This window comes from Arachis ipaensis, chromosome B06, assembly GCF_000816755.2.
Source record: "Arachis ipaensis cultivar K30076 chromosome B06, Araip1.1, whole genome shotgun sequence".
NCBI lineage: Eukaryota > Viridiplantae > Streptophyta > Magnoliopsida > Fabales > Fabaceae > Arachis > Arachis ipaensis.
This window is the reverse complement of record NC_029790.2, coordinates 116,491,817-116,506,102: the sequence shown is the minus strand read 5'-3', so window position 1 is coordinate 116,506,102 and position 14,286 is coordinate 116,491,817. Positions and strand designations below refer to the sequence as shown.

Here is a 14,286-nt window from a genome sequence, read left to right as displayed (position 1 = left end):
ATAAAACGGGCCTAAAATGTGACCAAGAATAGTGAGCAAGAACTGAAAAGGCAAGATCACATATAAATGGCTCATTGCAATCTTGTCAAAGCAAAACAATAAAAATATTAATTAAAAAGAAATGGAGACCTCATATAGATGTGCTAACCGAAGCAAAACTGCCCCATCATCAAGTTCCTGAAATGTCCAAAACAATAAAGTACAAGCTAAAGAATTATGTTCATAACAAATTTCGAATGCATGCTGCAGAAATAAATACGCTATCATTGTGTTGGCATTTAGTATGTTGTCACTGTTGGCCAAGAACAACATCTATTATTTATCCTGAGCTTGTAAGGCATGAGATATGGTAATCCCTTTAAACAAGGATAAAGCCACAAAGACCTGTAATGTTATCATTGCAATGTTATCAGGCAATGTATATGAAGAATCCATTCCTGAAAATGTTGGCACATGGGAATTCATCCAATCATCTTTATCATCCTGCCGAATAAAATCAACCTTTTACTGACCGATACTTGATATAATTAAATTAAAAAAAAAAAGAAAGAAAAACAAAAAAAAACTCTGAGTTGATCAATAGAAAGTACATGTATATTAATATTATACAATTAGTCTTTCTTTTCACACTACTAAATTCACCTTTTCAGAGAAAGCTAATAGAAGAGGAGAATATATCTCCTGACCAAAAGTTCGGCGCCACTTTGCACCCTCACCCAAGGGATCTATCCTGTAGTAAAATTTACCTTGGACCTGACAAAAAATTAGTTAGTTATGGATTTCAGAATGGCAAAACCTAAGTCACATGAAGAGACATTTGTGCATAAATACTGGAAAATGGGCATTCTAAATTTGCTAGCTGAAAAAAAATATATGCACTCTGTCAAAGGGATCGTCAACAATATAATTGAGATCAAAGCCTTCTTCTAATAGAACATTGTAATAAAAAACGGTTATGTATATATATATAACAAAACATATTTGCACATGCCAAAACATGATCACAAGGCTTTAGTCAACTTCTGCTAAAATGGATTGACACTGATTTTTCTGCTACCAGCATTAAGACCCATTTGAAAGTAGTTTGATTTATCAACAGACAATGCATATCTGAAGTAAAAAGTTGATTTAATCAGGAGAAATGCTGATAGCTACATGAATTTAAAATCTACGCAAGAAATTCTTACAGTTAGGCCCCTGCAATCATCAGCGACGCAGTCTGTTTCATTTAGAGCCTCTGCAACGCCTTTTGAATCATCAAGTAGCAATCGCCTATTGGTGTCAGGAAAGAGAAAAGTTGTTTTAACATGTTTAGAAAAGTTTAGGGAGAAGGATATCCTCAAAACCAACTTCCAAAAAATGAACATTAACTTGTGAGCCTTGAACTAAGCATACTGTGTATTTCAAAGTTCAAACACTTAAACTACAAGCTGCAAACTTCAATATGCAGATTGAGCATATCCTATCTAAAAGGAAGAGATTCAACCAACATCTCCACAACAAATGTTTCAGTGGATATATTCCCTGAAAAAAACTGCATTATTCCATGAACTAGAACACGTAATCACTGCCTACTTGTACACTAACAATATCTTCCAATGCTTTCTTCCAAAATATTTTTGGCATTGAAGGGGATTGTCCTATATTATATTCATACACACTGTTTAGACAGATGCCAAAAGTACTACATTTCCAAGAATAAGACAGTGCCAGATAGGAGTGGTAATATATTTTCAATTTTGGTATAACAGGAGTCTCTACAACGCATTATCTAAATAATACCACATACCTGTGGACCATCAGTTCTATTTGTCCATCTTCTAGGCTAGATCCTCCAACAGATCTATCCACCAAAACTGAGAATTCTGTCTTATTATCTTTTATATATATCCCTAGATTAATCTGAAGACAAAATGAAAAAAAGAAAAAAAAAGAAAGAAATAATTTGTGAACCAAAAGGATGATAATAACTGCTGCTTGAACTTCTAACAAAGTGCCATAAAGCCAGTAGTTACCATTGTGGATACTTCCATAAATGTTGAAATTAAGTCTAGTGACGATCAATGAGAATGACAATATCACTAAACCAAATAATTGAGAAAACACATATTTCTATTTTAAGTTTCTTATTATAGTAGCTGTATAATTTATCATACAACAACTACCAGCAGTTTGCACAGCAGGCATAAGTAACAGTTTCAACAATAACTAACAATCCTTCAAGCAAGTAAGAGGAGGAAAATAGGCCTTTAAAAGCTACCAATTATTTTGAAAGAACTAATGTACATGAGTTCACATACAGGGTAATAATTTCCTGCAATGGGCTGGTTCACTTCCAGATCCCAGTCTGTTCTGAAGTCACGTATCTGCAGGGAGATAAGTTCCATAAAATTAAGTTATGCCCAAAGAAAAGGAAAAAGGCTAAACTTGAAATTCAAGGAAAAGTTTTATGAGCCATTGCAACTGTTTTTTTATCAAATATACAAAGTTGCTTCCATCAATCTCAGAGAAGGAGCTGCTTTGTCACAATCAACATCAAGCACCTAGATATATGAATATTAACAATGTCGTCGTTTGATTCTTGTAGCCGATCCCACCTAGTGGAATAAGGCTTTGTTGTTATTGTTGTTGTCATATCCTAATGGATATGGTAGTCAAGAATATACTGAAAGTTGACCCAATAAGAAGTGCTTAAAATATTATTACACATATGTTAAATAACAAGCAGGTAGTAAAATATTTGAGAGGCATAGCTGTGGAATAAGGAAAAGAGGAAAGTTAAGATGGTCCAAAAATTCCTCGAGGCATATTATATTGAACAGAATCTGAATTGCATACCCTTTTGATAAAATCGCGACCATTAGAATCTGTGTAAAATGTTTTCTTGCTGCTTAAAGCAGTTGAAATCTTAGTGGCAACTTCTTTACCAGTTCCATCTTCAATAGGTATAGGGCCAACCTGAAATTCGAAAAATAACCAGCTCAAATGATCCAATATCCCACATATATAAACCATGTTATAAATGTAAATTGGTATCCGTTTTCACAATGAATATTAATGACACGAACGTAAATATAAAATAATAAAAGCAACTATTTTAAAACTTACAATAAACTCTACTTCAACATGCTCCTTTTCTTTGTGTAGCCTGGTAATCTGCCGACATATTTGATGCACATTACTCTCCAATATTATGTTAGAAATAGATAAAAGAAGTCTTATTTCTCATTAATTGTTACTATAATTACTATTACTAGTGGACTAATAGACATGTTATTGGTAGGCCTTGACGTCTATTAATCCACCGTTTTTTATTCAATATGTATAATAGTAACAAATGTGCATTGGTCAAGTTGGTAAGTATTTTGCTCTCTTAGCCATTGGTTTTTGGATGAAATCTTAGTAACACAAAAACTATTTTATGATATTTTAATATATGAAGAAGGCTAGTTTAGGGAAAAAATTGGACACCAACTCTCTTCTATCCCCTTTATAGATACTAAACTACATAAACTGGATCATGAAAGAAAAAGAAATCTAAAAAAAAAAACGAACTCAGGCGACTGGAAAATAATGAGCAAAGGTTAGTGATGGTGATTTATTTATCAAGGTGCTAGTCTGTTAGCCACAAGACCACCTTATATAACTATTGCAAATGCATTCCTGACTTAGGTATTAGTCCTATTGTTCTAGATGCTCATTCTATAATCCAGTAGCATTTCTTGACCTTTTCAAAGCAATTAGAAAATAATATATTTAAAGCAACATATTACTAGAATCAGATTTACCATTTTCCTAAATTCCAAATTCACCTACATCACATTATTTCAGTTTACCAATCTGAGTCAAATATTCAAATGGCCTGTGTTATTTAATTTCTCAAAACATTGACAGTTTCATAAAAGGAGTTTATTAGTAAGAGAGTAATATTCCAATGATGTAAAAGATGAAAGACCAAGCAGAACACCTGATATATCCATGGGTTGATTTGTTGATGCACTTCATCAAGCAATGGTCCATGCAAAACAGTAAAAGGAACCTGAGAATTCAATACTTTAACTTAAAGTAGTTGTGGCATTTGTTCATAGAGATATTATACTTCAGATTGCATTTAAAACCTGTCTTTCATGGTTGATGAAATATGTGCCATTTGGACGAAAAATATATGCCCCAGAATTCTGTAACGGAAATGAAATAACAAAGTTATATTAGAAGAACAATGGCAGGAGAAGTGAAAAGTTAATAATATCAGGATTTTAAAGTGAAAATGTCTACCTGTGGATCCTTTTGATGACTTCCATTATATCCTGAGTAGTAAAGGTACTTCTGTTCAACTTGTTTGTCCATCTTCCATTTCAAAATTAAGAGTGCCAATCAGGTTTTTACTTCATGATTTTCAATTTTGTATACAACAGTGGAAGGACTCAACTAACAGAATATACTAAAAGATGATGAGAAGGGAGAATATCACAAAGATATAGGCAAGACTACAACATGAAATGTTCCTAATTAAGGGGGAATCTTTTCACGCAAAGTGATGTATCACGCACCATGCTTCTTATATTAACATAATTGCTGTGTGTTTCTTCATCTGTAGAGAATGTAAGTTTCAAGTTCCCTTGACCAACTTCAAACCTCGCCTTTTCATTACTTTGATATGTATTTACTGATGATTTGGTTGAACCTGAAAACAAGAAGAAATCAAATATAAAAAAAACCAATGCTGCAAGCAAATGGAAAGCAAATAAATATTAGTTAGTTAATAATAAAACAATTTATTATAGAACCTGTTCTTTTGGCAGTTGAGACAGTGTATGTGCTAAAACCAAGTGGAGGTACTGAAACTGTGAACGCAAGCCAATATTTGGGTGTGTTGGGTGGAGTGTGTCCCAAATATGCCTTGACATAAAAGTTTCTTAAGCCTTCAAAGACCTCAGCTTGAGGAAGAAGTTGAGATTCTATTTCTGTGCCATTAGAGTCATGAACCGCAACATTGTCATCAATAACCTAAAGAAATTTGTCGCAATGGAAGGCATGTTACCAATAGTAAACATTATCATAGTTTAATAGATCATAACTGAAACTTATCTGTGCAAGCACTATATGTTATTTATATTATCAAATGTTGTAAGCATGACAAGACAGGACCTGGAATATTTCTTTTAGAATCCTCTAAGGCTATAGCCTAAAACCACAAAAAGGGAAGTTCAATGCAAAGCATCTCTTATTATGTAGGGTTTGGATTAGGACTACTCCCAAAGGGTATAATGTAGACAGTTTAACCTGACGCAAGCATACACAACCCATTTGAATGTCAGTTATAGAAAAAAAACCATTGAACAGACGACCACGAACTCAGCACCAGTTATTTATATTAGAAGTTGATCACCAAGAGTATTTATTCCTCTATTCGGGTGGAAAAAAAAAGCGGTTTTAACATTTTGGTTCACCAAGCACTCGTTTCTAAAAGACACCTCTGATTAATGGTAGCCAAAGACCATTTACAGTCTATGAAATTTTAAAAGCAGCTTATTTCAGTAAACTGATGCCAATAACCTTTAACAGCATGCTGACCATCGAAAGAATCAAATGAATGTAGATTGTAACAACTTTTGTTATATTAGTTTCAACTTTTAAATGATGTAAGTGGTGCAAGATATCAGATTGAAGACAACAAGAAATAAAAAGATGGCATGACTCACAGGAATTCGAATCACTTCGTTCCTCCTCCAAGCAAGAGAGTTGTAAACAATAATAACCTAAATATAAGAAGGATCAAGGATGATGAAAAAAGAGGATTAAAAATTCTAAAATAAAACACTTTATGGAATGCTTAGCAGCAAAGATAAACAAATTTGAAGAAATAATGGTTTACCAAATTCTTTCCATGACTGAGATCAACTTCTGATGCAGGACAATAACTTATATTCAAAAGTGGACACTGGAAAATAAACGGAAAAAAAGAGGAAAAGAAAGCAGATTGCAATCATCAGAAACCTTACAGCTTGGAATTGGATATGATAATCAGAAACAATCAATACACAAATTTAATTCTATTCAATCTCAGTTGTAATCACTATAATCTCATATAGAGAGAAAAAATTAATATCCAAAGCTCTGAGCATCAGTCGTTACATAATATGGCTAATACACAAAACTTGAGATTGGATGAACAAATCAGGTATATAGTAACATAGATATGGACATTGCAAGAATAAGAGATTATTATTGTTTCGGAAAACTCCCTTGTAGCTCAACGTGTTTATGCATTAAATAAGGTGACAAATTTCTAAGCATCAACAAGATATGCAAATGTCACAGCATGATGAATAATTGAGATTAAGGATATTTCTTTCAAGTGAACAGAGAAAGAAAAGAACCATATATTTGTGAACACATGCAAAGGTTGGTAAAACTATAAACTATATCGTATATCAAAAGATGATAAGTTTAAGCTGAAAAAAAGCTTCTCAGTATAAGCCACTATTTGGAACTTATGAATATAAGTATAAGCTGAGTTCAACAAAATATATTATTAAAATATAAACAGTCATTTAGATGCTTTATTTAGTAAATTTATCCTGCAAAACAACAATTTTATATAATCCAAACAAAATAGATTATTTTAAAACCATTTTCTAGCTAAAGTATCAAAACATAAATTGATTTCACATGAATAAGTAACTATTGAAATATTTTAATCTTTCAGTTATCCCAACACATGTTAAAGCTAATCGCTAACAAAGCTAAGGACCTATAAGGCTGCGTTTGTTTACAAGTATAGGACACTGAAATAGTGATATAGAGAGAATTATATTTGGCAGATGAGACATAGATATAGGCATTGTATCCAGAGATACTGAATTAGTTTATTTTTTGTCCTTTCTGACAGGAAGGACATAAAGAGTCAAAGACACTAACAAAGACACAACTTATTTTTTCATTATTCCTATTAATTTTTCATAATTATATTTTTTATTATTATATTTTTCTTCCTAAAGTTTTTATATGGAAAAAAAATAGTAAAGTGGACTTTCATAAAATGTTATTTTTTATATTTAGTTTATTACCAAACAAAATACAAGAACATTAATTTTTGTGTCTGTCTTTTGTGTCTTGTTCTCGATATCCTGTCTTGTCTTATCCTTATAACCAAACGCAGCCTAAGTGACAAGAAATAGTTTTCTAGGAACAGTAAGTGATGAGAAATAGTTTCAAGTCAATGTAGATTCAGGCATTATAGCAAGTAAGAAAAATGATCCACAAACTTCAAATTCAACAACAAAGATCTTTTACTTGTTGAAACATTGTAACTGGGTTCTGACATCCAGCGGGCAATGTTGACTCAACCAAGCATGCCAGTGTTGATGAAACCAATTGCTCTGCCTGCAAAATGAAAAAATGCTACTAGGTGACGTGCTAACAAATGGATATAGACAATTACAAGATAGATAAACTGAAACTGCACCTCCTTGTAGCCTATTGCCAATCGTTTCGAATAATCATTTGCCACATGCTGCTGTTCTGTGCCAGTGACAGCATCATGATGTTGAGCAATTGCCAAAGCATCAGCTAATGAGTCTGTATTTGGCCCTGAATTCATTCTCCCACTAAAAAATTCTAGTTGTCTTGCAGCCTAATAATTTATTGGTAGAAGATAAATTTCTTAACATCAGTGGACCAGAAGTTTCAGTTACCTTATTTATATTACCTATAAACATAGACATCATACCAAATAATAGCCACTCATTAATCTGACATAGCGCTTGATAGCTGGCCTACTGGTAAAGTATCCAGTCCAGTAAGCATTTGCATTATCTGCATAACTTTTTTTTTTTTGAAAAAAAATGCACAAATACAGGTAAAACATCATCCAATGAGAAAAGAAAACTCAGGAATTAAGAAAAGAGATTATGCAAACTAAGTCTTAAACTCACGGGAAGTAATCATCAGTCTTGATTGGCCACGTCTCATTTGTAGCATATTTTGCATCCGTATATATGGATGGTGTAGAGTACAAAGCATTGACACGTCCATCCTAAAGTTAAAATTAACACTATGAGTAATGACAGCAAGTCAAATTGTGAGTTAAACCACAATAAAATATATTCCTTTTTAATCTATGGATTACTGTTTGTATTGTCTTTAGATACAAGTTTTAACCAAGAAAATTGATTTTACAGAATAAGAGTTCTGAAAAAAGTTTACACATTCTTCATCATCTTAAAAATTGTAGGGCTAGCTTGTTACTAGTTATTATACGAATTTTTGATACATCCTTAACTCAATGACCAATACCAATTTACTAATATAAAATCATATAGGACAAAAAGAAATTCATGAAAAATGAATTCTAAGTAGTTAAAGAAGGAGGTATCTCATTCTCCTGAGTTGTTAGAAAGTTACCTTGTTGACATAATGAATAAACTTGTCAAGCTGTCGGAACCATGTATGTGCATATTGATACTTAAAATCAGTTCCCATCGTCCACATTATATGATTTGTTCGAGTTATGTTTGCCTGAAAATGAAACAATATGGCGCAATAATTTAAATGAGATCCTGCATAGAGTTGTTAAAGTTCCACTTAGTACAACAATAGTATAATTACACTTCTTGCTCAAGTTTCAAGTTAAAAACATATGTCATTCAAATGGATTGCCATTCTGTGAGGTAAGAAAAAGACTTCCCAAATCCCGATTTTAATAAAACTAAAGGGTGATAACATAATAATATTATTACCCAACATTGAACTACACAAATAACTAGAATACAATAGGTAATCAGTATGCTCTCTGTAGTGTGTAATATATACATCACTAGTCTTTCTGGTGCAAATAGTACTCTGTAGTGTGTAATATATGCTCTCTGTAGTGTGCATCTTTTTTTATTTCTTTGCCATAGATTTGAGTCTAAGTCCAGACTGATAAATAGTACCTCTCATTTCAAATTAACTAGAAATGAGACAAGACACTAATTATTGAGTTCCCAGAGATATATAAATAAGGAGCAAGGAAGGGATAAATAACAAGCAAAGAATGTGACATGAAAAAATCTCCAGATGAGCTATACTAGCAGAAAAACTTTATTCTGTTAGAAAGTGAAATGATTCATTTTGGGTGCTAAAGACACCACAGAAAGTTAAGGGAACCATATCATGAAGGGAAAATGAAATACCCATCTCTGTTGGGGAAAATCATTTTTCAAATCTGACAGGAGCTGATGTAAAAATGAAGAGTCTTTGCCCTATTGGCTATTGATGTTAGATTTTGGGTAAGGATTCTTAGGAACTCAACATAATAGATAAAAGGTTAACAACAACAAAGATCAAGTGTTACTTATGACAATTAGTTCAAGGAAACTGAAATATTAATATCAAAGATAAGGAGAACAATAGATAATGATCAATTACTTCAATTGTATTGGAGGAGAAAATTCATGTACATAGGAATCTCAATACCAGTTATAAAAAATATTAAATGTTACTTCAAAATGAACTCGGATGAAAATTAATTCAGGAAAGTACATATATCAATAATGTAGATAACATTTTAAAGCAGAGTAAAAGATGACAAAACAAATTGGAAGTGAGCCAAACTAAGTTGAGCTAGGCCAAGCTCCGGAAAATTGAGATCAGCTCATGGCTTGCCTCAATAAAAATAGAGCCGAATTATAATGCTCAAGCATGACTCACCAAAGGATATATATATAATGAAAAACTAACAATTGTATATCTTATATTCTTACATTTAGTTCATGCCCTCTCATCATTATATATAAAGGATAACTGTAACTTTTATATCAAATGATTAATATAAAGATCTTTCACTCTTCTATTATAAACAATCTAGTTAAACTCACTAAATCTCATTCATCAACCATTTTAACCTACACTAAAATAGACAAAAATATTATGATTTAAATATGGTAGAAGTAAAAGCAATTTACCATCATATGTTCAACAAATTTATGTCATATAAATTAAAAGTATAAAGTAATATATGTATTAATGAAAGTATATAATATACATAATCAAGCATGAGCCAATGAGCTGTACTTACCGAAACTCAAGTTCGACTAATTTAATATATGACTTCAAATCTAAACTCAAGCTCGGCTCATAAGCTCAACTTATTGAGCTGCTAATGAGCTGAGCTCGAGTCAGCTCGCGAGTCGGTTTGACTCACTTGCAGCCCTTAGAACAATCCATAGAAAAGGACAGGATAAGTGTGATCACGACATTTTGGCTGTTTAACTTTCACATATTATTTTGCCCTAAAAAAATATATGCTTCTTGTTCGCACAGAAATCATATAACTTATTCAGCAGTGGGAAGGAAAGCTTGCTCAATTTACCTGTGACAATGCAGCAGTAACAAAGTCATTCACTCGATCTTCAACATTGTAGTCAAACAAATCCAGATTATCCTTAAGCAAAAAGTAACAGATATATATTTAGCACAATAGGCAAATAAAAAATGTAGTAGTGACAAAATTAACAAGTTCTTATAATATTACTTGAATTACTGGTGAAACATCATTAACTTCAAAGTAAAATCCACCAGGTGGTGGCTCATAATTCTCAGGGAAAGCACCTGCGAAGATCTGGAGGAATACCAAGCATCAAGGATATCCATGAGATGATGACAAGAAATATATAATTTAAGAGTCACCAATCATGAAATAACATACAACCATACAAATATCAAGGAACAGAAAGAAAAACAATTCTTGAGAGTTACCTGGGATGATGAGCCAAAGCTCTTACTACCCTGCCATATGACCTCAAGACTCTTCTCCCTTTTGCGCTTAGCCCTATCTTGGTAATCTATCCGACCAAAGAAAAGTGAGTCAAAGCCAACCTGCATCCACAGTAGAACAACCAGTTGATAGCCAACTAAGAAAATAGTACTTGTGACATTTATTTTTCTTCCAAATGTGCCATACTTCAGCTCCCAATAAGTAAGCCTGCACAGCAGAATGTCCAAAGGGATCGATTTGCCAACCAACTCTAGGAGTCACACCAAACTCCTCTTTAATAAACCGATGTCCAAGTGTAGTCTGATCAATCATGTCTATGTAATGAGTTGATGCTTCATCATGCATACACATGCCTCCATTTCTGTGACAAGGACAAATGAAAGAAAGGAATAATAAATTCAATAGCAGAAACAAGTCAATGTAAGAGAGGATTAAAGAAAGGGAACCCTGACAAACATGAAAGATGACTTTGTCCTTAATCACAATGAAATTTTGCATCAGAAATGGAATTTACATGAACTCTAGTTGACCCGAACTAACGAGTTTCTTTACACTATCCTGAGCAGCCTCACTCTGATCTCTCCACCATCTCTGGAAAAAGGCCTGCATTGAGGAAAGAAATATTTCAGGAAAAAGTTTGAAAAGGGTCTATTTCATCAAATGAACATGAACATACAGTCACATGGCATGCTCAGGTATAAAACAGTGGCTTAATTTAGGTGATAACTGATAAGCAACCTTGACTCTAAAAATTTGAATAATCCTGCATGAATAGACTACAGACAAAATAAAAAATAAATAAATAAAAATTTTATATATAACCAGTGCAGAAAAAGGAATGAATAGAAAATTTAAACTTGTAACAGCATTAAATTGGACCTAAAAACCCAACTTTTTTCAGTTATATATTTTCCTCTAGGAGGAAGTAGATGCAGCAATATAATCCAAAAAGTCATGGTCACACGAGGAAGAAATGAAGTCACACACACATACAAATTAAAAAAATATATATTAACTTACTTGCTCAACGTAGATAAACTTTCGATTCTTATCAGCCAAAAGAGCTTGAACAACAGAATCCAACACATTTTGCACACAAGCCCCCTACACAAAATTTGTTTAAAAAATTACTCAGAACAACAGAATGATCAAGGAGATTAAATTCAAACAAAATAACCATCCTCTAATACAAGCATTTGGTTTTAGACTATAGTAGTTACTGCCACTCTAATGCAAAGAATCTAACATACACATATGCATTCATTTCAACAAACATAAAAAGGCTAAACAACAAAACCAGATATTAGATAATTGGATAATTCATAAAATGCATTCTGTGATGAGTTTAGCGATAGGTTTATTTAATATTCACTGGATTCTGAGGTTGATATTCTGTAGAGGAATAGGCTAGCACCTTTGATTATTTTAATCAGACTTCCAGTACTATAAATTAGGGAAACATTTTTAATTTCTTGAAATGTGCTGAACAGATTATCAATGGAACAATCAATGAGAATGGCTGCTTACTGATTAAAGCTACACATGTTGGATCAGATACTTCACTTTCTCAATTTGTTCAGCTTGTAGAAATCGCTCAACTAGCTAAGTTACCAGTTCAAAAGAATGGATTAAAGGGATAGAGTGTTATCAGGAGACGCTAGGTTTCGCTTGGGAATTGAAATAAACTTCTTTTTTTCCTTAATGCTCGCAATGGTGAATCAATCATTCGATCTCTTTTTCCCTTTCCTTTTGTTGCGAAATCAGTTTCAATCAACAAACACATTCTTCAAAAGTTCACTGGAAAAAATAAAATAAAATAAAATAAATAGAAGTACCTGAATTGAATTGTTAGAACCAACATAGTACTGATCAACGGTCTTCAACCAACCAACATCGTCGTGTGTATGAGCAACGAGATGAACGTTGAGCTTCCCAGGCACCACGCCCTGCGAGGTGTTATACGCTATGTACTTTGATTCCACACACAGGAACAGTATTGTTCCTAGAAACAAAATCAGCAGTTCGTTCGCCATTGGAGATCGTGCACACTGCTCATCAAACTCACTCACTTCTTCTTCTGTGTATTCTCGAAGAAGGGTTTAATCAGTTGAAGAAAGAGTTCATTTGACTTCATTTAAGTGGGGTTTGTGGTTTCTGTCCTTTTCCAATATTATTATTTTTTATTGGAAAAAATTATTAGATTGCCTTTGTGAAAAACTCAAAACTGGATAAGGGGGCCAGGGTAACTTAACGGTAGAGTCTTGGTGTGGAATTGTTTCAAATCTGTATGACAAAATGCATAAAATTTGGGTTTTGTGACTTATGTCCTTTGAAATTAGGCCTGGTAATTTTAATGAAAGGGGTTTTTTTGGGCACGGTAATGAAAGATTGATTAATGAGGGAACTATTTTTCTATCCTGGGCCATGGACACGCAATAGTTTTGACTTTTGACCCTGCTAAATAGACTTGCTAGTTGCTAAATGGAAACTGTATAGGGGTAAGGATGGAGTTTTTGTTTCTGGGTCTCGGAGGCCTTGGTTCTGACCAAAAACACCAAAAAGGATGGGGTATATATATATCACATAATTTTTTCATTTAAAAAATATTCCTTGGATTTACCTTAAACAATTCTTTGAAATATTAAGGGTTAAGTACTTTTTCGTCCTTAAAATCTTGGGTCAAAATTAAAATTATCTCTAATCTTTTTTTTATAATATCATCTTCAACGTTATAAGAAGTTATAAAATCATCTTTTTTACTCTAAAAAGACAAATTTACCCTTACAAATAATTGATTTATTCCTCCAATTAAAGGTAAAAAAAAAAAAAAGAAAACAACTAACAAAACACAAATAGAATCAGGGGGAGGGAACGGAGGCAAGGGATCGGGGTCGTCGTCGTTGGCAAAAAAGTCCTGAGAACGTGTGGCACTTGGTTGACGGCGTTCGGGGATCCCTTTGTAGTGGCTGTGGTCGTTGTCGCCAGTAGTATTGGTGTCGGCGACAACGTCTGGGTGTCGGCGGCACTTGATAGAATGATGATAGATGAGAGGATGTTGATGGAAAAAGGTTAGAAAAATTGATGATGATGGTAGGATGGGGTTTAATTTTTTATTTTATAATTTTAAATTTTATAATTTATTTTTTGTAAGGATAAATTTGCCTCTTTAAGATAAAAAAGATGATTTTATAATGTTTTATAAATGTTGAGAGTGATATTAATAAAAAAAATGTTGGAGACAATTTTAATTTTAACACAAGACTTTAGGGACGAAAAAAACAATTAATCCTAATATAATATACTAAAAATATTTCAAAAATAATTTATGTTTTATCGAATAAAGTGTAATTTTTACATACTTGTATAGCTATTAAAGATATGATTATTGTCATGAATTGATTTGTTGTTAGATCACTCCTTTTATTAATATAAATAGGGTAAAGTATTAAATTAATCCCCTATATTTGGGCATAATTCTGTTTTAGTTCTTAAGGTTTAAAGTGTCCTATTTAAATCTAAAAAATTTT

General features: G+C 32.7%; 1 protein-coding gene across 2 annotated transcripts in view; it reads right to left on the bottom strand.

The window, feature by feature from the left end:
- The window catches only part of LOC107604869 (probable alpha-mannosidase At5g13980), a 24,348-nt gene extending 11,341 nt beyond the window's left edge, over positions 1–13,007 (bottom strand). The window contains exons 1-27 of one of the 2 annotated variants that reach the window (XM_016306575.2): positions 12,595–13,007; positions 11,780–11,863; positions 11,274–11,362; positions 10,946–11,120; positions 10,741–10,860; positions 10,517–10,603; positions 10,355–10,426; positions 8,407–8,520; positions 7,938–8,038; positions 7,733–7,826; positions 7,469–7,636; positions 7,297–7,386; positions 5,876–5,941; positions 5,703–5,759; positions 4,788–5,007; positions 4,551–4,684; positions 4,276–4,347; positions 4,119–4,178; positions 3,968–4,039; positions 3,109–3,156; positions 2,839–2,958; positions 2,301–2,366; positions 1,790–1,902; positions 1,188–1,272; positions 643–753; positions 385–483; positions 130–177 (exon numbers count right to left, since the gene is read on the bottom strand). In XM_016306575.2, the coding sequence (XP_016162061.1) occupies positions 130–177; positions 385–483; positions 643–753; positions 1,188–1,272; positions 1,790–1,902; positions 2,301–2,366; positions 2,839–2,958; positions 3,109–3,156; positions 3,968–4,039; positions 4,119–4,178; positions 4,276–4,347; positions 4,551–4,684; positions 4,788–5,007; positions 5,703–5,759; positions 5,876–5,941; positions 7,297–7,386; positions 7,469–7,636; positions 7,733–7,826; positions 7,938–8,038; positions 8,407–8,520; positions 10,355–10,426; positions 10,517–10,603; positions 10,741–10,860; positions 10,946–11,120; positions 11,274–11,362; positions 11,780–11,863; positions 12,595–12,792 (2,763 nt within the window). In that variant the 5' untranslated portion in view covers positions 12,793–13,007. Of the gene's footprint in view, positions 1–129; positions 178–384; positions 484–642; positions 754–1,187; positions 1,273–1,789; positions 1,903–2,300; positions 2,367–2,838; positions 2,959–3,108; positions 3,157–3,967; positions 4,040–4,118; positions 4,179–4,275; positions 4,348–4,550; positions 4,685–4,787; positions 5,008–5,702; positions 5,760–5,875; positions 5,942–7,296; positions 7,387–7,468; positions 7,637–7,732; positions 7,827–7,937; positions 8,039–8,406; positions 8,521–10,354; positions 10,427–10,516; positions 10,604–10,740; positions 10,861–10,945; positions 11,121–11,273; positions 11,363–11,779; positions 11,864–12,286; positions 12,481–12,594 lie in introns of those variants that run through there. The other variant, XM_021104854.1, reaches the window with a different exon arrangement.